Source organism: Carassius gibelio, chromosome B5, assembly GCF_023724105.1.
Source record: "Carassius gibelio isolate Cgi1373 ecotype wild population from Czech Republic chromosome B5, carGib1.2-hapl.c, whole genome shotgun sequence".
Taxonomy (NCBI): domain Eukaryota; kingdom Metazoa; phylum Chordata; class Actinopteri; order Cypriniformes; family Cyprinidae; genus Carassius; species Carassius gibelio.
Window position 1 is genome coordinate 18,939,634 of NC_068400.1, and position 23,911 is coordinate 18,963,544.

The following is a 23,911-nucleotide window of genomic DNA, read 5'->3' on the forward strand; positions in this document are numbered from 1 at the left end:
TGGAAACCAGCTTTCAGTGGACCAGAGCAAACCAGGGGTGCAATGACACAGACCCAGATCCAGATGAAGCCCGAACGGACCTCTGTGTGGCAAATAATACCCCATTTGTACCCAGTTTGTCTAACATAACAAGAGCTGCCGGCATCACCATGACAGTTTGTCATGAGAACGACAGACCTTATAAATGAGTATTGTATCCCGCAGCCAGCGTTCTCATGCATAGACCACACCAGAGAAAACAACACACAGACCATACTGTCGAGTTTACGAATGAAACTTAAACTTTGATGACTCTATTTCTAAACCATCTAAACCATTAGTACAAATTTTCTGGTATTTTAAATATGATCTAAATACAACAGTAGATCATAATTGACTAATATAGCACACAACCTGTGCCCCCAAAAAGTGTTTGTCATTGCACTGGATAAAAAATATCAAAACAGTTCACATCTCCAAACAAATACTAAGCCTCTTCTCAGAAGTGAAAATAACCAACTGGTTCCAATAGATTTTTAGTGGAAGTGTGGTCCTCAGGTGGCATAATCACAGGGGAGGTTTATCCAGCTTTTCCCTGGTGACCACTGACTGACTAAAACTGAAAAGGCAGACAATTCAACATTGGAATCCTTGGTAAAGACTGATTGAGTTAACAGTTCACAACTAGACTCACTGAGTGAAACTGGACAGGCAATCAGTTCAGTGACTGAAACTGGACTCAGAAAATTCATAAATATTATTCAAAATTGGGAATACAGATAGATTTAAGTCAAGAGCATTGATTATAACTGGACAGGCTGACATGTCACAAACATGCTCATCAATAGAAACTGGACCGATGGATGGTTCAACATCAGATTTGATTAAATTGGGACTGACAATAAATTCAGATTCTACTGAAGCATTAGGACAGACAAACAGCTCCGATTTAGATTCCTTGTCAGACAAGACAGACCATTGAGTTGTCCAAATCAGACACATTGGTTGAGATAAGATGGACAAGCCAATCAGCCACCAAGGCTGGTTCAGAGCAGGATAAAAGTTCATAAATGGCCTACATAGCCATGAATGGACAGGCAGAGAGTTCACAGAAGGCTTCCATAACCATAACATGACAGTCAGAGAGTTCACTGATGGCCTCCATAGCTGTGACAGGACAGTCAGAGAGTTCACTGATAGCCTCCATAGCCGTTACATGACAGTCAGAGAGTTCTGGAATATGGAATGGGCACCGACATCTCTGGAGGTTCTGCACTTGATTCTAGACGATCAGCTGAGACATGGCTTGATTTTGGATGTGACTTCGAATGAACAGATGTAACTTGACTTGACTCATGAAGAGCAGCAGTGACTTGACTTGGCTTGACTCAGGAATGGCAGCTGAGACATGACGAGGCGTTATTGTGGCTGCGATTTTGCGAACAAGATCAGCTGTCGCTGCCATTTTACGAGTGTAAACTGGTGCATCTGCCATCTCAGTCACATAGGCAGTGTCACGTTCCTCCTCAGCGACACCCACAGTGAATAAACAGACAACACACAACAAAGCATAGTCCATAAACTGACAGAGTGATGAACAGACAAGGTTCAGACGAGAGCAAACAGATAAGGGCAAGGCAAGAAGGTAATCCAAAACAGGTTGAAGGCTAACAATATCCAAAGGGCTTGACAAGAGGGGTAATCCGATAACATGAGCAATGGTCCAGGCAATGTGCAAAAAGTCCAAATGACAAGACAAAAGAAAACCAATACAGGCAGATAATCAGGAAACAGGTGATCACAAGACAAAACAAGACCAAGAACTTAGACTGGGAACTAAGACAAAACAAAACTAAACTAAACTGGTTCTGTAATGAAGCTATCGCTCAGAGAGTGATAAACGCTAAACAACACTCGGCAGTGTAAGAAGGATCTGACTGGGCATAATATAGTGTTTGTGATTGACTGCAGGTGAGTCCAATCAGTGCAATGGAACATGAAAAATGTAGTCCAGGGTGACGTGTCAATATAATAGAAGGGTCACCTCTGGTGGCAATCGGACAAAAGGACACAGACCGGATTCATGGTTTACAGTGGTTTACAGTAAAATGGTAGGCTAATGTAATGTGATGATAATCCGTTTACATTGTTCACCATATGTTAAGGCAATGTATAGTTAATGGTTATAATTAATGGGTTTTTACTATAGCATTTAACAGTGACTTTATGTAAAAATCACTAACTTTTTTTTTACAGTGTTAAAACCATGAGAGAAGATATTTTTAAAACATTTGATTGTCTAACTGGCTCTGTTTGGATAAGCCAAGCTTGATGTTGCCAAGAACACTTTAAGGACTAATTCTCACTATCAACTAGATGCTTATTACTATGCATATTACTAGCATACTGGCTGTTTAAGAGTCCCAATAAAGCATTTATTTATGCCTTATTCTGCATGACCATATTTTAGATACCTTTATTTAAATTTAACTACTACTTTACTAACTATGAATGAGGAGAATACAAGGATTTGTTTGTTCAAGAAAAACAGAGAATATGTGTTTATTCTAAAGTGTTACCAAGATGGGTTTACTTTCATTTTGTATTATTTTCTACTATTATGTGCAATTATTTTAATCTAGTTAATTCTAACTAATAACTACTTGCTTATTAGCATGCATATTACTAGCATATTGGCTATTAATTAATACTTAAAAATAATATATTCTGCATGACCATATTCTACCCTAAACCTACCCAATACCTAAACCTAACTACTTACTAACTATTATTGATAAGCAGTAATTCTGAGTCTATTGAGGCAAAAGTTCAAAGTAGTTAATTAGTTAGTAATGAGAATTGAACCTTAAAATAAAGTGTGTTGTATGTTACATGTTTTTATCATAGACTATCATGCACTTTACCATGGATTTCAGGGACTTCTGCTTCATGTTGTACTTAAAATCTCTTATATATGTAAAATCACACAATGTTTTGGTTAGTGCATCTGCATGTGTTACAGTTATTCAGGGCAGGTTGCCATTTGCAAGGCCCTGGGGTCATTTGGTCAAAGTTCAAAGTTCTCTCACACTTAGTCTAAGACACACACACACAGACACACGCACACAGACACACACACACACACACACACACACACACACACAGTCTCTGGGCAGGTGCAGCTCCTGAGAGAGAGGGATGGAGGCCCTTTGCCTCTCCCACCTCTTCACGCTGCTCAACCGCAAAATAAGAGGGGTGTGAAAGGGTGCACTCCAAAAAGCCATCACCTGCTCCCTACAATTTGACCAAACACTTTCTTAAATATGCACAGACTACATCCACCAATCCCTGCTCTCCAAGAGCTGAGCAATCATGCTTCAGATTGGCAAAACATTAACATACATGCACACCAAACATGGACAAGAGTTGGGGAGCAACAAACAAGTTCAAACAAAAGGTTTCAAAGGAAGTGCAAAGGCCTTTCCTAAAATTATTAGTATACAGGAAACAATATAACTCACAAGATTTGGTAATGATTGGTTTGGCTTTTTAGAAGAAGATCACCAAACTAGCCATAAAACCACTGAAACTCACCTGATTCAATGTGCCAAAAAGATATAAAGCATGCATTCTTTGAGCAATTTTATGAACACATATTTACTGAAATAGCTTACCATTCAAATTCAAAAGAAATATGTTCAGATTTTGGTTATCAGATTGAATCAAATCTGGAAATGGGTTGTTCAAAAGAAAGATCTAATTAGATCATGAAATTCAGTCTTGATCTTGAACATCATTATGTGTTTTTCAACATGTTTTAGTAAGACAGTTTGATCCAAAAACTCAGGATTCCACAAAAAGATTTCTGGACCAAAACCAACACTATCTCACGGCAATTTGTACGTATTTTATGAGGTGGCTGATTCGTACAGATTTGTATGACCTCACTCTTTTTTTATACGATTTTATATGATTTATCTTAAAACGCAGTGTCGGTTAGGTTTACGGGCGGGGTTAGGTGTAGGTCATTCATACAATTTAATAAGAATTGTGCAACTCATAAAATACCTACGATTTGGTAAACTCATATGAATTTGTACGAGTGTGGTCGTACGAATTCGTACGAATTAGCCACCTGGCAAAATATGTATGAATCGCTGTGTGATCCGGCTGACCAAAACTCGTCCTCTATACAGTAAGTCAAAAACATGTCCTAGTTTTACAAAAGTTATTTTATATACCGTACATGAAAAGCATATTAAATGCAAGCCAAATGTCTTAATGTTACAAATAACATTTGTGAAAATAAAATGTCAAAATATGGGTGAAATAATGTTCCATCTTCATGCAGCATAACATTTATTCAGTGTATGGACGGTTACTTTGGAAATGTAATAGCTTACAGATTATTATTTACACTATTTGAAATATAATAGGTAGTATAACTATTTCAATTACTTTATTAAATAATATAACTTGATTATTTATCTAAGCTTCTAATTAATGTTTTCAACTGTTATTCACTTTCAAAGCATTAAAACAGACAGGGATAACCTTACTGTAGTATTCAAAACTGATTACTATCAGACTTTCAAAATCAAAATATTAACTGACTACATGTACTTATTATATGGTTAAGATTAGGGTTTGTCTTATATGTTACTTGCATGTAATTATGCATAATGAATTGTTATTACAATAGTAAGTACATGTAAAATGTGTAACAAGGACACCTTAAAATAAAGTTTTACCGAAATCAGTTAAATCTGTTTGTGTGTGTCTGAAAATATTTAGACATAACCCCCTTTGTAATCAGAAACATCTCCATAAGTAACTGTAATTTAAACTACAAATTTTATTTCAGTAACTATAACAGATTACAGATACATTTATTTTGTCATTATGTAATTCTGTTACATGTAACTATAGTAACTCCCCAACACTGCATATATTTCTCGTAAAATAAAACAGCAAGTGGGCTTATTACCATTATAGGTAGAATAATACAGATCAAGTCATCTGGAAAAGTATGTATATGATTTAGGGTTATCCAATTCAAATATTGCTTTGAAAAACTGGCATATTAAAAATAAGATGAATTACCTGATCCTGGACACCAAAACATTGGATTTCTAAATATGGATAAACCAGATTAAACTTGAACACCTGCATGTGCCAAAGAGTTAGGGACTGAGAAAAAAGGACAAACGTGATGAATCTGGATCACAAAGGCAACATATGTAGAGGTGGAATTAAATCTTCCAGTACCCTAAAATAATTTTAGAAAACCGCATATGAAACAAGTCATTATATCACAATACCCTTCATCAAACTCACATTCTCAATAAAAAAAGCAAAAAGTCCAAATCTTCAAACAGGCCATTTGCTCATTCAATGATTGAGGCAGCTAAAGAGAGTGGGAAACCATACAAATGAGCAGAATATTAGCTGTAAAGGCACCAAATGGAGAGATGGGATGGCATTTTTCAATACTGGTTGCAAACAACTGGATAATAAAGCAACATAAATTTTAAGCTTTCTAACTAAACTTCAGCACCAACCCAATCATTGAACCACAATATAATTGGCCAGAACGCTTACTTAAATATCAAAGTCTTCAAAGAATTCATCGCTAGTATGCATGCTTTAAGCATCCTTAATTTTCATTGGTCATGGCCATAGTGTTCACTGAATTGGTTGAAGGACTGGAGTTAAAGAGCGAGAGGAGAAATGAGGAAGTTTGTTTAATAAAGGCAACAGTTGGGAGAGATAAGAGGACCTTTTCCAAAGATTCTTCTAAAATAAATACAAACAACTGATAATAAGCACCAAAATGCTGGTATGCACGCTTTTGGCATCTGAACTTTAGATTGATCATGGCCATAGAGTTTGCTTAATCGACTCACCAAATATTGGATGTGGTTTAAGAACAAGATGAGAAGAAACGAAGAATCTTGGTCACAAAGGCAACAGTTTGGAGAGATGGAAGGACATTTTCCAAAAATACAAACAACTGCATCAAAAGCACCAACCCAACTGATAAACCACGATACCACTGACTGAAACTCAGAATCTTCAGCAAAGACAGCAACAGCCAAATATCAAAGTCTTCAAAGGGTCTTTTGCTTGTATGCACGCTTTGAGCGTCTGAAATTTACATTGGTCATGGCCATAGAGTTTGCTGAATCGGCTCGCAAAACGATGGATGGGAGTTAAAGGCAAGAGGAGGAGAAATGAAGAATCTTTGTCGAAAAGGCAACAGTTTGGAAAAATGGCAGGAAATTTTCCAAGTACACACAAGCAACTGCATCTCAAGCACAAACTCAATCGACTAACCACGATACCATTGACTGAATCTCACAATCTTCAGCAAAGACAGCCAAAAGCCAAATATCAAAGTCTTCAAAGACCCTATTGCTGGTATGCATGCTTTGAGCGTCTGAAATTTACATTGGTCATGGCCATAGAGTTTGCTGAATTGGCTGTGAGAAGAACAGAAAGCTAAAGAAGGAGGTGAGGGAGGTTGTGCTTTGACTCCTCGCTCCTCCCAGCTGCAGCCCAGCTGCACCCCCCCTCCATTGTGGCAGTGAGTGAGTGTGTCCTCCCGTTTAACAGTGCTGGAATGTCGCTCCTCCACACCACTGATGGATGAGACCTTGTTTCACACTCCTCTGCCCCTCCCTCTGAATGCTTCTTTCTCTCTTTTGGACCCTCTCTCCTTTCATCCGACTCTTTTATTGCCGGACCAATAAAAGTCACCCATCCTTCACTTTTTTTTTTTTTTTTTTGCGTATTTGAGTGTGTGTGTTGTATCTTGGAGATGAGGCTGTATGGAGAGTGTGTCGTGTGCATACAAACACCTACGCAAATTCAAATGAAAACCAGAGGCTCGAAAAATATATAGTGGCCCCATAAAGTATTTAGACCCTAAAGCTAGCTAAAAACGTACACTACACAGTAGATACCAAAAACTGAATGTGCATTCAGTAGATAACGTTAGCATCACTGTTTGGTACTTTAAGTACCAATTCCAAAATGGTGTTAGATGCTGCATTACCTTCTCACATTTCATTTTTATGTACAGTAAATTACACAGTTCAATAAAAAACAATGCCATGCACCAGGATTTTCTCTTTCATCAAGTCATTCTACCCTGTGCATGTTGTACCATTTATGCTCGTATTTTGTCTTTCTCTTTCTGTTATTTTACGCTGTAAAATTTTTTGAGCAAACTTGATAATTCAATGCAAGTATTTTGGGGTCTGTCAACTGTCTTAAAAATTCTCTTAAGAATTTTTTGTTTTCTTGTTTTATAATTTATAATTTTTTTATTCACTAAAAGCTGCACAAACTGCTTCATTTATTGAATAAATTCATCAAGACAGCTACAGATTTCTTGTTTTCATTTGGCTTCTGTGGTACAGGTACTGATTTTCCTGTTGTCTCTGCTGGTAAAGCATAATAATAAGTAGATTAATATTTTTTGTGAATGTTATACATCCACAAAAAAATGCTTAAAATCACTTCGTTAATAGAAGAAATTGCTGAGATATTCTTTAATTTGTTTGCACAAGCCACTTTGTATTTAATGTAATGAAATTCATACTCTTTTAAATGTAGCTTAACTGTCCAAACACTTTTTAAGGCCACTGTATACATCTGTCTGCATATGAACCTTTTACAACTCTGACAAGATTAATTCAAATGGTTACGCACAATTAAAAACGAGGTCTTACCATTCAGTAAAATCCACAAGAGTTTAAATCGTTTATGTAAAATCATCATAACATTCTAATCTAATGCTTTGGCCCAGTGGGCGACTAATATGCTGAATTCAGCTTTGCTCAGCTCTAATGTGGCACCAGTGTGACCCTCTGGATATAAAATGGTGTTTTATTGAGCAGCAGGTCAGCACTGTTGGCTGACAGTTCCGTTGGGAAGTTTAAAGAGAGTTGTTTAAAAAGTATTATTAGAGAGCAGTTACACAACACACAGCTCACAAGAGCACAACATTCCCACCAGAGTCAAAGCACTCATATCAGTGAGTCATACTGAACCAACATGAATACACACAAGCACACACACGGTTGAAATACAAAGACAAAAATCTACACATCACATAGAGAAATACACACACACACACATATACAAGAAAATAAAATACACAGAATGCAACATGACCACACTAACAAATAATGTGATATAGACATACATTAACTTGACAAATGCTGTGTCTGCTATTCTGTTATGTATGCAATCATATAAGAAAAACATCAGCAATGTCATTCCTTAAATTATTAAATTGTTATTAATAATTGTCAATTACATTTAATGAAAAATAATTTCAGGTACTGTGGCAGAATGCCTACAAAAGGAATATAATGTGCGACGTACAACCAGTGATTTTGAAAAAAGATGCTTGAGAACAGTTATTTTTAGAATGAATATGGGTAATTATAATGAGACATTTGACAAATTAAAAATGAAATGGAAAAAGCAATGATGAAAAATTATAAAAGGAAATATGTATTTTCTATATTATAGATCAGTGGTCCATACACAAATTAATTCTGTCACTTTAAGAAGTTACTCCTAATGTCAGCTCGCTATGTGTATAAGACACCTGTCCACACAATCTGGATCTTCTATTCCAACTTCTCCCACCACCATGGGCAAGACCAAAGACAAGATTGTAGATCTGTATGAGGCTGTAATAGGATACAAGACCATCAGCAAGAAGCTTGGTGAGAAGGAGACAACTGTTGGTGCGATTAAAGGTGGAAGAAATAAAAAAATAACCATCAATTGGCCTCAGTCTGAAGATCCGTGCAAGATCTGACCTCAATAGGGTAAGGAAGATCAAGAGAAAGTTGAGGGATCAGCTCCGAACTACACGGGAGGATCTTGTTCAGGATCTTAAGGCAGTTTGGACCACAGTCACCAAGCAAAACATTGATAACACACTACGCCACAATGGACTGAAATCTTGCAGCAACTGCAAGCCCCCTGCTCAAGAAGGCACATGAACAGGACTGTTTAAAGTTTGCCAAAAAACACCTAAATGATTCACAGAAGGCTTGGGAGAAAGTGCTGTGGTCAGATGAGACCCAAATTTTGCTCTTTGGCATTAACTCGACTCGCCGTGTTCAGAGGGAGATAAATGATGACTATGATCCCAGGAACACTATCCCTACAGTCAAGAGTGGAGGGGGAAACATTATTCTTTGGAGTTGTTTTTCTGCTAAGGGTATAGGACAACTTCATCACATTGAGGGGCAAATAGACAGGGCAATGTACTGTAAAATCTTGGACGAGAACCTCCTTCCCTCAGCCACAACACTGAAGATGGGTAATTGTTGAGTCTTCCAGCATGACAATGACCTGAAACATACCACTAAGGAAACAAAGGAGTGGCTCAAGAAGAACTGCATTAAGGTCTCCAGACCTCAATCCTATAGAAAATCTGTGGAGGGAGCTCAAACTTCGAGTTGTTAAACAAAAGCCAAGAAACCTTAAGGATTTAGAGAGGATCTATAAAGAGGAGTGAATCAAAATCCCTCCTGAGATGTGTGCAAACCTGGTGACCAACTACAAAAAATGTCTTACCTCTGCTTGCCAACGAGGGTTTCTGCTTGGGGATCAAATACTCATTTCACTCACTGAAATGCAAATCAATTCCTAACCTTTACATAATGTGTTTTTTTTTTCTGGATTTTTTGTTGATATTCTGTCTCTATCCATTAAAATAAACCTACCTTAAAAATTACAGACCCTTCATTTCTTTGTAAGTGGGCAAACATACAAAATCAGCACGGGATCGAATAAATATTTTCCCCACTGTATTCCAAATCCATATTATACAAAATAAATGAACTTGGACTTGAAAGCAAAAAGTTTAATGTTAAGATTTTTTTGGATAATTTCTGTTATTAGATTTTGATATTATAATGTGTTATATTTTATTATGTTGTTTCGTCACATGGTGTAATGTTTGAGAGTGAAACAAACCAATGTCACAGATTTCACACAATGTTGCTTCTTGGATCTAATTTCTCACCTCTTGTAGGTTGATTGGCTTTTTTATTTAAAGGAAAATTACAAAGAATACCGTGACAGAACATGATGTTAAAGATTAAAAAAAAAATACTTTTAACTAATAATAAAATTGAATATTCTCAAATAGTTTTTTTTTTTTTTAACAGTTAACTTGAATTCATAACATTTCCAAGATTAAATACTATACTTTTTACACCAAGCAACTTCATTTAGACATTAAAAATATAAATACTAATTTTGTATGTCTTTGTGACTAATGGTCATTAATTAAAATGGTTAAATACAATTTAAGCTCTTCCAGTATCTGTGGTCTGGTTGATTATCATATCATATAAACTTTAAATTTGTGCATTTGTAAAACACATTTAAATGTATGGCCCAGTTTATATAAAAGGTCAGACATGGGTTTGTAAGTATTCATTTACAATGTAAGCTTAACAGGCAAGAGAGCTGAAAAAAATCATAAGCAGAATTGTGAAGATTGTACTTTGGTTGAAGCACTTTCATTAATCTTTTTTTTTTTTTTCAGCTATGATATTTATGGCACTTTTTTCTAGGTGTTTGAATTATATGTGGCATGAGTTCACTTTTCCAGTCAAAAAAAGCTTTAGGAATAATTTACTGAATATGTTGAATGTCCGATCGATGCATTCAGAATTAACTAGAATTAGTGTGTCAAAAATCACAGTCCATTAAAAATAAAATGTCAGAATCTCTTGAATGTATTACATGCTTATAAATAGTGACAAATATGAGGTTGGAGTTGTTTCTATGAGCCTTAATGATAAATAATGCGCAAAAATGTAGAAATTAACGTAAATGTTTTTATTACTACTACTACTACTACTGTTATTACATTTTTTAAAGGCAAAAGGTTAATTTGTTTGAAACACAGTAAAATTGACATTAACATTTCCTTTTAGTTTGCCATTTTAGAAATTTTGTATTTTATATTTTTATCTAATTGTTATATTATATAAAAGGAAGTGAACCAATGTGATTCCAATTTCTCTCTCGAGACAATTTATGACATGTAAAATGCTCTGCATTGTAGTAAATACCCACCTGTGCTATATTTAATTAAAAACACAATTTCATAATATCATAATCATTATTTCATAATGATTAATATATTTAAGGCACAAATGAAAAGCTCTAGAAATATTTAACCATGGCATTCAAAATGAAACAACTCAGTAGGACAGCATGCAGAAAACAGGGACTTGCTAAAATGTTGAGCGTTTGTGTTTTCGTTGGTGGCTCCCACTCAAAGAGAATATTACAGATTAGAGAATCATGCTCATTAGAACAATTACAATCCACTTAAGACTATTAAGCACCTTATTTATTTATTTTGCATTTTCTTACGGTTTATATGAAAAAGTGAAAAAGGTGGGTTGAAGATAATAAAAGATGAATGAAATTAATCAGATAGAAGCTCAGCACAATTTCTTTAATTTCACTTCTTTATATCTTTATTTACTCATTAAATATGAATTGGCAAACCAATAACTTTTGGATTTGAATCATGTGTAGTGCAATAATGCTTATAGAAAATGTTTAATAAAATTCTAAAATTATCCTTGTATAATGCATGCATTACAAAAAACTATTCAGAGATAAAGCAAATGTAACATCTGAAAAAAAAAATGAATTTATCAAAATTTCTACCCTGCTACTTTTATTACTGTTTTTCTTTCCTTTTTGTTCTGTTATTATTGATGCTGCTGTCCTCTAAACTGTACATAATAGATACAATATATAATTAAATATACACTTAATATAATTTAGTGCCAAAACTAAGAGTAAATCCTAAAATTAAAGAAATGATTGTGACAAGCTGAATGGATAGATACAGGGATGTTGTAATTCATTTCGTTAAAATATTTTTTACAATGTAATTGTGTTGCCCTATTAATGTCCGCATGCTTTCTAGAAGTTAAATGTCTAGGATGTGTATATAGATTAACTGAAATATCTTCAGCTGAATGCTACTACGTCGCCCCCTGTTGATAAACAAAAGCAACAGCAATTATAGGTACTAGATCATGGTACTTTGTTGAAGCTAATGCTTGCAGTCATCTCCTCAGGACTGATTCACCATTATGTCTACTTTGCTGTAATGTCATTTTAAATTATTGGGGGAAAGGTTCCAGCATCCCCGAATCAGCCGCATTAGCGCGCTAACAGCACTGAAATACACACTTGACAGTTCTCATCCGCACTGGTACCAAAGTAATCTCACAACATCTGGTACTATGAATATCACAGTTTTGTTAGTAGTGCCTGTGTGTCAGTATGCATATCTCTCTCTGTGAGTGAGTGAGCGCATAACTGCACAAGAAGGCATACGTGTGCGCGCGTACTTGCGCGCGTGTGTTTTGTCTGTCAGTCAGCCCAATCCTTGTAAAACCACTTGAAGCAGAGAGAAATGTGATTGGGCATTATAAACATAAAAGGGAAACAAGGGCAGTAATGAATTTAGGGAAAATGAACCCTAATGGCACTGGCATTACTCGTGTTCCATATAACAAATTATTGGAAATTTGACAAGCACACCAATTTAACTCCTCATGTCTGCCTGGAGCTCGACGGAGTCCTCTTCGCCTCGCCACAGCAAGACAATTTCGGCTCATTTTCCTATTTATAACAATAGAACCAGCCATTAAGACAAATTAATGTCATTATCAAGTCCCTATGAAAAAGACAACTACCTGCGTTTCGAGCAGCTTTAGTGGCTATTCACGATAATGAAATCCGCTGTACAGCTACTGAAAAGAAACACTCCAAGTAATTATTTTCTAGTAGCTTGTTTGTCTGCCGGCCGTTCGTTTGCTTTCAGCTCAATTATCGGTGCGAGCGGTGGCGTGGAGGCGCGGAGAGAGCGGTACGGGCCGCCGAGCGAGAGGCCTAATTGGGCAATTACCGTCCCGTTCCAGGGCTTTTAGCTCGAGCTGAGTGGGGAGAGCGAGCGCGCGGCCCGGAGTACTCCACGGAGCTACACACAGATACACACTACACACACACACACTCGGATACTCACACAGACAGACGCCAACAGAGAGTGAGACGCGAACGCCGCCATCATCACCACCACCACCACACCCACATACAAGTCTGCATAGGAGCCGATAACAGAGACGCGTTATGTGAACCCGTGTCAGGCAAAGTGAACTTGCGTTTCATTTTCAAAATAGCATTAGGCCTACTGTTTTGTAACAGTGATGCATAATGCTGAAGAAAGTGGATTCCCCGACCTACACTGTAAAAAAGTGAAACTGTTCATTTAAGGAGATTTTTGGTTTGGTGTAGCCCAAGGGTCTGCAACCTTGAAGCTGCTGGAATGAAATGGAAATTCACTCAATTCTAAAACAAGTTGTGGCTATTTTTGTGAACTATTCATTCATGTTCCATTTTTTATGTCTTTGTCATTTTAAAAATAGCATTTCATAACTTCAGGTAAAACAGCAGACTTTCTCTTGGCTAACACAGGCCTATAGGCAACCACCCCCCACCATCTCCTCTTCCCATTTACTGCAAACTCGCATACAGATCTGCTTTCATCCAAACAAGCTATTGAAACCAAGTCGCCGTAACACCAAATGTATATTTCCATAATCTGTTTCACTTAGTTGTATACATAACTGTAAGATGAAACAGATTTGATGCTATTTCTCTTGTTACTTTAAGCTGCCTTTTCATTGCTTTTGACAAACAACTGGCTATAAAGTGTTGCAAAAACAAACAAACATTAAAATACATTAAAAAAAAAATACAAATACAATACTATTAGTGTTATCAGTGATTACATTTTTGTCTTTTATCATTTAGAAGGAGTAACACCACACTCACGATCACCAAGGTGACAGACAAACAAGACTGCAAATCTCAAAAAAAAAAAAAAACTGTCTGCACACTTGAATCCTTAAAGCAAATTGAATCACCAAGCTTTCGGTCAAACCGTTTGACCGTTTGATTAAATTTGCTTTAAGGATTCAAGTGTGCAGACAGTTTATTGTCTTACATCATTTAAAAACTTTTGTAGAAAGGATGGTTATGAAAAGAAATCAAAAATAATTAGTTGATTTTAATACTTCAGTCCCCATAATACGTTGCCTCCAAAATTAGGCAATCAAACTTAACATCATGGTCAAAAGGAGATGAAAACAGAAACACAGTTGTTTTACAAACAATTTCAAAGTTCATTTCAACTGCCAGGTGATGAATTGTGGTAATTGTATCCTCAGGTTGCAAACAGTGAAAATAAAGCTCAACAGCAATTAATTCACTGCAAATTGCAAGTCTGAGCTTATGTTTCTAGTATGTGACACTGCTTTTCACTTACACTTTCATATTGGTATTGCTGCATTTTTTCTGTTGCTCACATCTTTGGCTATTAAGTAATATACACTTGCAACCACACAGTGACACATTGGCAATAAACCACAACATTCTAGCATTGCAGCTGCAATTATATATACATATATATATTTATAAGTAACCTCTCTCTGCATCTTCTTATTGCCCCTTCCATTCCTCCATTCTCTTTTCTGTCTGCTCCTCTTATATTCTCTAAATTATTCTTTGTATTTACTCGTTTTACATTTTCTCTCATTCTGTTTCTCTCATCCTCTCGTCCTCTCTCTTTCTCTCTCTGGATCAGAGTGCATGTGTTAATTAAACACTCTTTCAGATCATTCGCTGTCTAAAGTGGCTCCAGAGGCAGAAGCCATTAGGTAGAAAGCCCCGCTATCTGCATCTCCCACATTTATTAAAGTGAAATTCATCCTGTAATTACCCGCCTCTGCGTTGCCCCACGTTTGCCACTCACCTCCACCATCAACACCTGCCCAACGCGACACCTTGTGCTATTTCCCATCATGCCACAGGGCCAATTAGACCTTGAGGACCCCACAAGCCGCTGAGAGCTGGATAATTATGTTAATACAAAAAAAATCATTCCACTGATAAAGGATCATTATGTAAAAATAACAGCTAATGAAACACTACCTTTGATTTTATTTGGATTAAAACAGTTGGAGGCACTATGAAGTACTGATATAAATCAGAAAATGTTGAGAGTACTCGTGCTTGGCGAGGAAGGATTTCTTTCCCTTTTCTTCAGAATTTCAAGAGGGGATTGATGGTTCCTCACTCGAGCTGTGGAAAAGAGTTTTGGTTGATGAGAGACAATTTTGACTCCAAGGACTGTCTTTGTCCAAGAAAATATTCGAAGAGCCTCCTATCTAAGCTTATATACATCTCTGGTATTTATATGGTATATTATTATATAAAAAATATATGAAATAATTTTTAAGTTTTTTTTTAATGAAATTAATTACTTTTGCATTTTCATTAATATTAGAATTTAAATAAGTTTAAAACATTTTGCTGTGCATGATATGCCTGTGCATATTTTTCTCCTTATTCAGACAAGACAAGATTTTCACTGGAGAAAGTAATATTCACTTCACAGGAACTTAATTAATGAACTGGAGTTGTTTGGTTATTGTGGATTACTGTAAAGTTTTTATCAGCTGTTTTTATCAACTCTCATTGTGGTGGCACCCATTCACTGCAGAATATCCATTGGTGCGCAAGTGATGCTTAAAATCTGTTCAGATGAAGAAACAAACTCTGCATCTTGTATGGCCTGAGGGTGATTAATTGTTTTGCTAATTTTCATTCAAGTTCAATTCAGTTAAATTCAGGTTTATCTGTATAGCACTTTTTATGATTAAAATCATTGCAGAGCAACTTTACAGGAAAAAATAATAATTTCTATAATATTTAGTAGATTATCAGTGGTCAGTTTATGTGTATATGGCAGAAATGTACAGAAAAATCAAACAGATGAAATCAAAGAGGCAATGAACACTATTAACAGCAATTATTATACGATGCAATCACACTTATAGCAAAATTGGGTAGTTCTGTATGTTGTTTCAGGGTTAGCATCATCTGAGGTCCTCTGAGGGGGTGACATCATCTCTTCTCAGGTGTTCAGGATCCAGATTGGAGCTTGTGTAAATCCTAGTTACCTTGGGATATAAATACCATGGTAAAACAGAGAAACAAATAGGGACATAATTAGTGTAGCTGCTGTTCCAACCAAGTAAAATTAATTAGTTTAACCCAAGATAAAGAATAATAATGCACATCTGATCAGATAGATGCATTATTTGAATACTTGGCAAAAGAGATGCGTTTTTAATCTAGATTTAAACAGAGAGAATGTGTCTGAACCCCCGAACATTATCAGGAAGGCTATTCCAGAGTTTGGGAGCCAAATGTGAAAAAGCTCTACCTCCTTTAGTAGACTTTGCTATCCTAGGTACTACCAAAAGTCCAGCGTTTTGTGACCTTAGGGAGCGTGATGGATTGTAGTATGGTATAAGGCTAGTTAGGTACAAAGGAGCTAAACCATTAAGGGCCTTTTAGGTAAGTAATAATGTTTTTTAACTAATATGGAACTTAATAGGTAGCCAGTGCAGAGACTGTAGAATTGGGGTAATATGATCATATTTTCTTGACCTGGTAAGGACTGGTTTGGACTACCTGTGGCTTGTTTATTGAAGATGCAGGACAACCACCTAGAATTGCATTACAATAGTCCAGTCTAGAGGTCATGAATGCCTGAACTAGCTTTTCTGCACCAGAAACGGGTAACATGTTTCGTAGCTTGGAAATGTTTCTAAGATGGAACATTGCTGTTTTTGTAATGTGGGAAATGTGGTTTTCAAATTATAAGTTGCTGTCAAATAAACACCCAGATTTTTGACAGTAGAGGAAGTAATAATACATCCATCTAGTTGCAGATTGTAATCTACAAGATTCTGTGTACTGTTTTATGGAAAATAAATAATTAAAATTATTGGTTATCCAGTTGTTTACATTTTTAACACACTCTGTAAGCTTAGATAATTTAGAAGTTTCATATAGTCTCGTTGAGATAGTCGAGAATCATCAGCATAACAGTGTAAACTTATCCCGTATTTTCTAATAGTATTACCAAGGAGCTGCATCTATATTGAAAATAGCCTAGAGGGCCTAGGACAGATCCTTGTGGCTCTCCATATTTTGCTGATAATAAATTAGATTACTCCCGATTAATATAAACAAAGTTGTAGCAATCTGACAGGTAGTGTCAACCCATCTTAAAGCCTGTCCTTGAATACCGTATAGTTTTGTAAACAATCTATGACTATTTCATGATCTATGTTGTCAAATGCAGCACTAAGATCAAGTAAAACTAGCAGTGAGATGCAGCCTTGATCTGACGCAAGAAGCAAGTAATTTGTAGTTTTAACAAGTACAGTTTCTGTGTTATGGTGGGGCCTGAAACCTGACAGAATTTTTTTTTTGCAGGAAGGAGCACAATTGAGCAGACACAAATGGAAGATTTGAAATAGGCCTATAATTTGCCAGTTCACTTGGATCTAGTTGTGGTTTCTTAATAAGAGGCTTAATAACTGCCAGCTTGAATGGTTTTGGGAGATGATGGCATTAATAATATTGAGAAGCGTTTTTTCTGCTACAGGTAACAACTCTTTCAGTAATTTAGTGGGTACAGGATCTAATAAACATGTTGTTGATTTAGATAAGTTTATGTAGGTCTTCCTGTCCTATAGTTGTAAAGCACAGCAGTTACCTTTGGGTGCAATTAATGAAGCTGGAGTATTAGACGCAGTAGAATCTACATTTGTTATTGTATTTCTGATGTTATCTATTTTATCAGTGAAGAAATTCATAAAGTCATTACTATTAAACTGTGAGGGAATATTTAAATCGTGTTTCATCGGGTTATTTGATATTCTAGCCACTGTGCTAAATATAAACCTTGGACTGTTTTGGTAATTTCCAATGAATCTGTGGAAATGCTCAGCCCTGGCAGTTTTTAGAACCTGTCTATAGCTATATAATCAAGTGCATTATCAATGTTTAAATGATTTTATGTAATGTCCGTATTTTTTTTTTTTTTTTTAGAAAAATTCATATTTCGTCTGAAAAAATAAAAAAAATTACGGTGTGTTATTTGTTCAAATATCTAACCATAAAAACTCTGTATAACTCTGCAGAGGAATATTCTATTCAAGCCTGACAAAATCTCTTTAGACATGTCACTCAAAATACTGTTAATAGTCAAACAAAGATGTGCTGCATGAGCAACAAACAAAGACTCATACAACCCAAAAACAGAGAGACGTTGAAAAGAAGGCAGTGTTTAGGATAGTATAAGATTCCCTTTCGACAAGATACTGTGCAACTTCTGTATGGTAACATCCTTTTTGTTTGAAAGGTGTGCCACTATCCAGGGTGCCAGTTAGAAGAACTGGTATCCTTGCACTAATTAGCAAACTAGGAAGCTCCTAAGGCTGCTTCATGAATGCTCTTTCTGCAAGCGCATCTTTCTCTTGGCGCAGTCAAGCGTGTACAATTATCCACCTGCTGCTTGCAGGCGGCACATTTTTTTTGTCAACCATCTCCTTTGCGACGAAGTTCTTTCTCCAAACATTTGTGGTTCATGCCCTCACAGCTTCCTTAGTCTAAAGTCCCATTTGCTGAATAGACTGGAGGTTCATCATTATGCACTTTAGTTCTGTAATAAAGGGCAGCATTGTTGAATTCGGTCTGCATCTAACTTTTAAAATTACTCCTATATTTAACAGGTTAAAGAAGAAAATTACACCATTACTATATACTTAAATAGACTCAAACATTACCGAATAAATGGAACAATGCAATTATAGAAAAAAACTTTTTTTTTAAATACTTGCAAGTACTTTCTTTTTTTTTTTAACACACAGTTAACCATCCAATCACCCAACCCCCACAAAATAAAAAAGAATAGTCCTATTCTACTGTTCTCTTTTAAATTTAGGCTCTTTTTGCATTCAGACTCTTTCTTCCCCCTTCTTTCTATTCCTGCCTGCTCTTTGAAACTCAAACCTTGTTGATGGAAACATAACAAGCGCCTCCGCTATGGCCTATGACCTCAGCCTATTTGCACTTCCTGTGCACAGCTCTCTGATGGGAGGGATCTGTCGGTGCACCTGCAGTTGGGCAGGTGACAGAGGAATTCTGGGTGAAATGGAGCCTTAGAAACACAGCAGCTTCTCTCTGACACGAAGGTTAAAGCCATTGAGAACAGCAAAGATTAGAGGCTCTTTGTACCCATCAGCGTTAAACAAATTAATCTATTGCTGCTCAGCTGACTGTAAAATCTCTAGATTTACTGTTTCAATGCAGCTAAGGCCTAAGCCACAGGGTCATCCCATGCTGCCTTTCCCACAATGTCTAAAACACATATTAGAAAGCCTTTACAAAGTTTTTGTCTGCTTTTTAAGACTAAGTACATAAAAAGAGCTGTATGCGTATCTCTATTAGGGGATTCATTTTAAAATAAATTAATTAATTAATAAAATAAAACTAATATAAATAAATTGCAAAGAGACAAAATAATAATTACAATAAATACATTTAAATAATAATAACAATTTATTAATTTACAAACATGGATCAGAAACAAAATATTGCTCCATTTAGCATATTTTTTTAAAAGTTATGTTTTGCAAGAAAAGAACAAAACTAGCACAAAATATAAAAGAGTTACTTTTATTATAAAGTTGATCGTGTCGTAGTTATTTATTTATTTATTTTTTTTAATTCAATGGAGCCTTTGAAAAAAAAGTGTCAAGAGAGCAGTATAAAGGTATAAAGAGGACCAATGAGCGTTGTGGTCCGGGTCAAATTGTGTCAACTCGAGTTAAGCACAGACGAGCGCACAGAAGCTGACCCACGAGAGCTCAATCTTTTTACGCAATGATATGCTATTAAGAGCTCTTGGGTTATTAAATGCATTCCCAAATTAAAATGAACTAGGCAATTTAATGTTGTTGTTACACAAACGTCTAATAACATGCGCAAAATATCCCTTCTACAAACAATTCTAGTCTTTTATATAATAGCATATTTTATACAGATTTTTCCTACTGGTAAAAATGTAATAGCCTATAGTATTATACTTTTTTTTTCACGCTGCATGTTAAATAGGCTATTCAAAACATACCGATAAATAACTTTTTATATTAAGCAACGTTGTACTTCTTTCCAAAAGACATCTACAAATCTCAGAAAATTACATAACATTTTAAATTACACTGCAGCGGCGCGTTCAAGTATTTTAGAATTTGTAGAGAAACAGAAGTGCAGGAAATGTTTATTAGGTTTTTTAAAAAGAAACTGTCTGGACAGTAAAGGGAATTTAGTACAGTAGATGGCAGTAATGCAACAAATTGGATGCCAGCTGCCGCAAACACCAAAGAAGAAGATGGAACGGCGCGTTGGCGTGATGTCACACGTGTGCGCCAAGATACGTTTTGTCAGTCAGCGAAGTCTAGTTTTATTTATTCATTCCGAGGTCAAATTTTATGTTTATGACCCAGATTATTTGTCTTGAAATTACCTGACTGATATCATTTTCTTCGTCCTTGACGTCGGTTCCGTACGACTCTAGTGTAAGTAACTCCGCTTCGGTCAGTTTTGTGTTTGTTAGTGAAAATCAAAGGACTATAACGTTACTCTATCAAAAACTTTAATAATGGAGTAAATGGTTTTGAGTAAGTATTTTATGATTTGTATATGGTGCATTTTGAATAAGTGTCTGTTTGGTTTCACCAATTCTTTGCGCTTTTCAGTTGTTAACATTACTGGTCAAAAGCATTTTTACAAAGTTCTTTTAATATGTTTTTGTAATACGTTTCTTATGTCTGCATTCTCAATTGTAATATATGTTCTTAATATTCATGTAATGTAAAGAATCGTGTGATACTGAAGACTGGAGTAAATTCAGCTTTGCATTAAAATAATTTATTTACATTTAAAAAAAAATATATTCAAATAGAAAACAGTAGCCTAATATTTCACAACCTTGCTGACCAGGAGAGATGACTTTCAAGAACATAAAAAAATAAATAAAACTGAATTATTTTTAACTTTTGACCAGTAGTGTACACTGACATTATAATCTGAGGTGGACTAAAAAAATGAAAGACCCTTCTTTGTAATGTTCATGACACTTTCTTCTAGGATGTCTCTGGGATTCCTGAGGTTTGTTTTGAGTCAGGCACTAAGCCCCTGTCCTCTTCGACCCGTCAGCCTGGTTGCCTCACGTCTGGCAAGGAGCCCATCAACCCTCAGGCCAGCATGTTCTTGCCACTTCTCCACAGACACTGAGGGCGGGAGCACCAGTGTGTCCGATTTCCAGAAGGAAACTAAAAAGTCGGACCCGAGAGCACGAGTCACTTTTGCCAGCGTGGGTAGGAAGATTGGCCAGCGTCATATACAGTTATTGGGTGAGGATGGAGAGGAATTGGGTACAATGCACCGTGCTGATGTGATACGACTGATGGACGAAACAGGGCTGCGGCTTGTTGCCATAAATGATGATTGTGATCCTCCATTATACAGACTGATGAAAGGGAAACAGATCCATGAAGAGCAGATGAAACTTCGAGACACACAGAAAGCCAAGAAAGGTGCGTTTCAGTCCAAAAAAAAAAAAAAAAAGCTGAATATATAATCAAAGCTGCAATATTGCAGTCATACTACAGTGAGAATCAGACTCCAATATCCAACAATTCTCCAATATTTTAAAAAATATACTTACTTTATCACTTTAAGTGATAGTTGAGCCAAAAATGTACATTCTTACATTATTTACAACTCTTAAGTCATTTTGGGGTTAGTTATTTTGTCTTGCAAGTGTATGATTCTCTAGCTCCTTATTGTGCTTCATTGAAGAAACTTTTTATTGCATCTGCAGGGCCTGTCCAATCAAAGGAGCTCATTTTTTCCTCCGATATATCCCTTCATGACTTGGACACTAAACTGCGGCAAGTTGTCAGTTGGCTGGAAAAAAACAACCACGTCAGACTCACCATCAGAGCAAGAACTGACGGTGGCACACCACTGGTATGGAAACAGAATATGCATTTGTTTAGTAATTCAGTCTATTTTTCAGTTGTCCATCAGCTAAGTTTGTTGTTTAAAATGAATAGTGTTTCACTGTGCACAAAGAAAGTCTTTAGTTGAAGGAATGTCCCAGAACCATAACAAGACTAATGACAAATATCTTGTCTCTGACACTGCAATATAGTAATAACTTTTCTTTACATAAATATGCATATGGTGGAAGTCTATGGGACAAGTTTACCAGCGAAACTAACAAATAAAGAGCAGTGTGAGCAATTTATAAGATCCCACAACAATGGCCAGTTTTGGCAGTTTATTCCACTGCAGAAGAACAGAGAATGTTAAGATTCTGGAAAGTGACTTTCTACCTTCTATGCTGTGTATTACCAGCCAATATATACAGCTCTTAATTTCATAGCATTTATATACATACAAAAATCCATACAAAAAATGTAAGCTATCTGTGAGGCTGTGTAAATCATCCTTTTACCAGTGAAACTACCATTCTGGATTATGAGCTAACTGAGGAAAATAAATAATTTTGAGAATCATTGTGTGTATTAATGTTTGTTCCAATACAATGATTTATGCCATAGTAATATGTTTTATGATTGCATAATTTTAGTTTTGTTTTTTGTTTTCCTTTTAAACAGGACAAAGTCTTAACACAGATGGTGGAGAGGATATCAGTGCCTGTTGGCTTTGTATCAAAACCTTCGGTGGTTCGTGGTGGTCGTGCTGCCATGTGTGTCCTTCGGCTTGCTTCTGCTAAAGAATTGCAGAAAAGAGCAGAGACTTCGAACAAGAATTTAAAACATGACTCAGAGACCCCAGCATCTCTTCATAACTCAAATGACTTCAAACAACAATAAAAAACTATGCAATTTCAATACAGAAGTGTATTAATTCAGACTCCAAAAACTTTTGCTTTGGAAATTTTGCTTTAGAAAGTTACTTGGGTTCACCGTAATATGACTCAAGAGTCTAGACCACTGGACTCTACCCTAACCGCGGTTCTAAAAGGTGAACCACTGGATTTGCAGGGTCATTAAGTTCAGAATACATTGTTTTTGTATGGCTGACAATGCTCTCTGATTTAATGGGCTCAGAACTATGGGAGGTTTCTGGGAAGTCTGGTTTTGGAATTTTACAACTTTCAGAGCTGAAAGAATGAAACTGACCAATTAATTGAGGATTCATAGTAGTTTCTGATTGGCTACTTTTGTGGCAACGAAGATACACATGAATTTGAAGTTTTTGTTTGATGTTTGTTTTTTGGTTTGTTGCCACTCAGACAGGATGCCAGGGAGCGTTTTGGCCAGGGTTTCAGCTAAAAGAGACAATAAGGTCTGTTATTTTCAAATTGAAAATTCTTTAAACACCAATTGTTTGATATTTCATCGACTTCTGATTCAGCTGATCAATAAGTAGTACTATTATATACTATTGTAATAGATTTCGCTAAGCCATTTCACTGTGTATGGTGTAATGCTCCCTTGAACATGACTATAGACTGTAATTCTGTTGTGACACCACATCCATTTGCATTAAAGCCTTTTTTTTCTCAACAAAACCTAGTCCAAACTAGTTTTTCATAACAGTTGAATTATAGAATTTATGCACCAAATAAAATCCTTGGATGGAACACAAAACAATTACAATAGTAATATTTTCTATCTTTCTGTAAAGTTAGGCTATTTTGTTTTATTTATTTATTATTATTATTATTTTTTGTGGATTACATCTCCATCCAGTTCTATCCTACAAATGTGTAGCCCTTCACAGTGCAAGAATAGTCTGCAAAGTTATGACAATAGGCTTTTCACATAAAGTGATACGCATCTAATGACTTAATGAGACAGAAAAAAAAAATCATCAGTCTCACAAAGCTATTGTATGCGAG

General features: G+C 35.9%; 1 protein-coding gene across 2 annotated transcripts; it reads left to right on the top strand.

Annotated features, from left to right (window-relative positions):
- The first annotated feature begins 20,360 nt into the window (after positions 1–20,360).
- Positions 20,361–22,898, top strand: mtif3 (mitochondrial translational initiation factor 3). Of its 2 annotated transcripts, none has more exons than XM_052557928.1 (4): positions 20,361–20,654; positions 21,124–21,572; positions 21,860–22,008; positions 22,662–22,898. In XM_052557928.1, the coding sequence occupies exons 2-4, from the start codon at positions 21,125–21,127 to the stop codon at positions 22,878–22,880; spliced, it is 816 nt and encodes a 271-aa protein (XP_052413888.1). In that variant the 5' UTR covers positions 20,361–20,654; position 21,124; the 3' UTR covers positions 22,881–22,898. The 2 variants fall into 2 exon arrangements, with proteins under 2 accessions (XP_052413888.1, XP_052413887.1); XM_052557927.1 differs by having other exon boundaries at positions 20,362–20,552.
- The last annotated feature ends 1,013 nt before the right edge of the window (positions 22,899–23,911 follow it).

Coding starts and splice junctions, on each gene's coding strand:
- mtif3 (XM_052557928.1), top strand. CDS start 21,125: ATGTCTCTGGGATTCCTGAGGTTTGTTTTGAGTCAGGCACTAAGCCCC. Junction 21,573..21,859: donor CACACAGAAAGCCAAGAAAG/GTGCGTTTCAGT, acceptor TTGCATCTGCAG/GGCCTGTCCAATCAAAGGAG. Junction 22,009..22,661: donor CTGACGGTGGCACACCACTG/GTATGGAAACAG, acceptor CCTTTTAAACAG/GACAAAGTCTTAACACAGAT.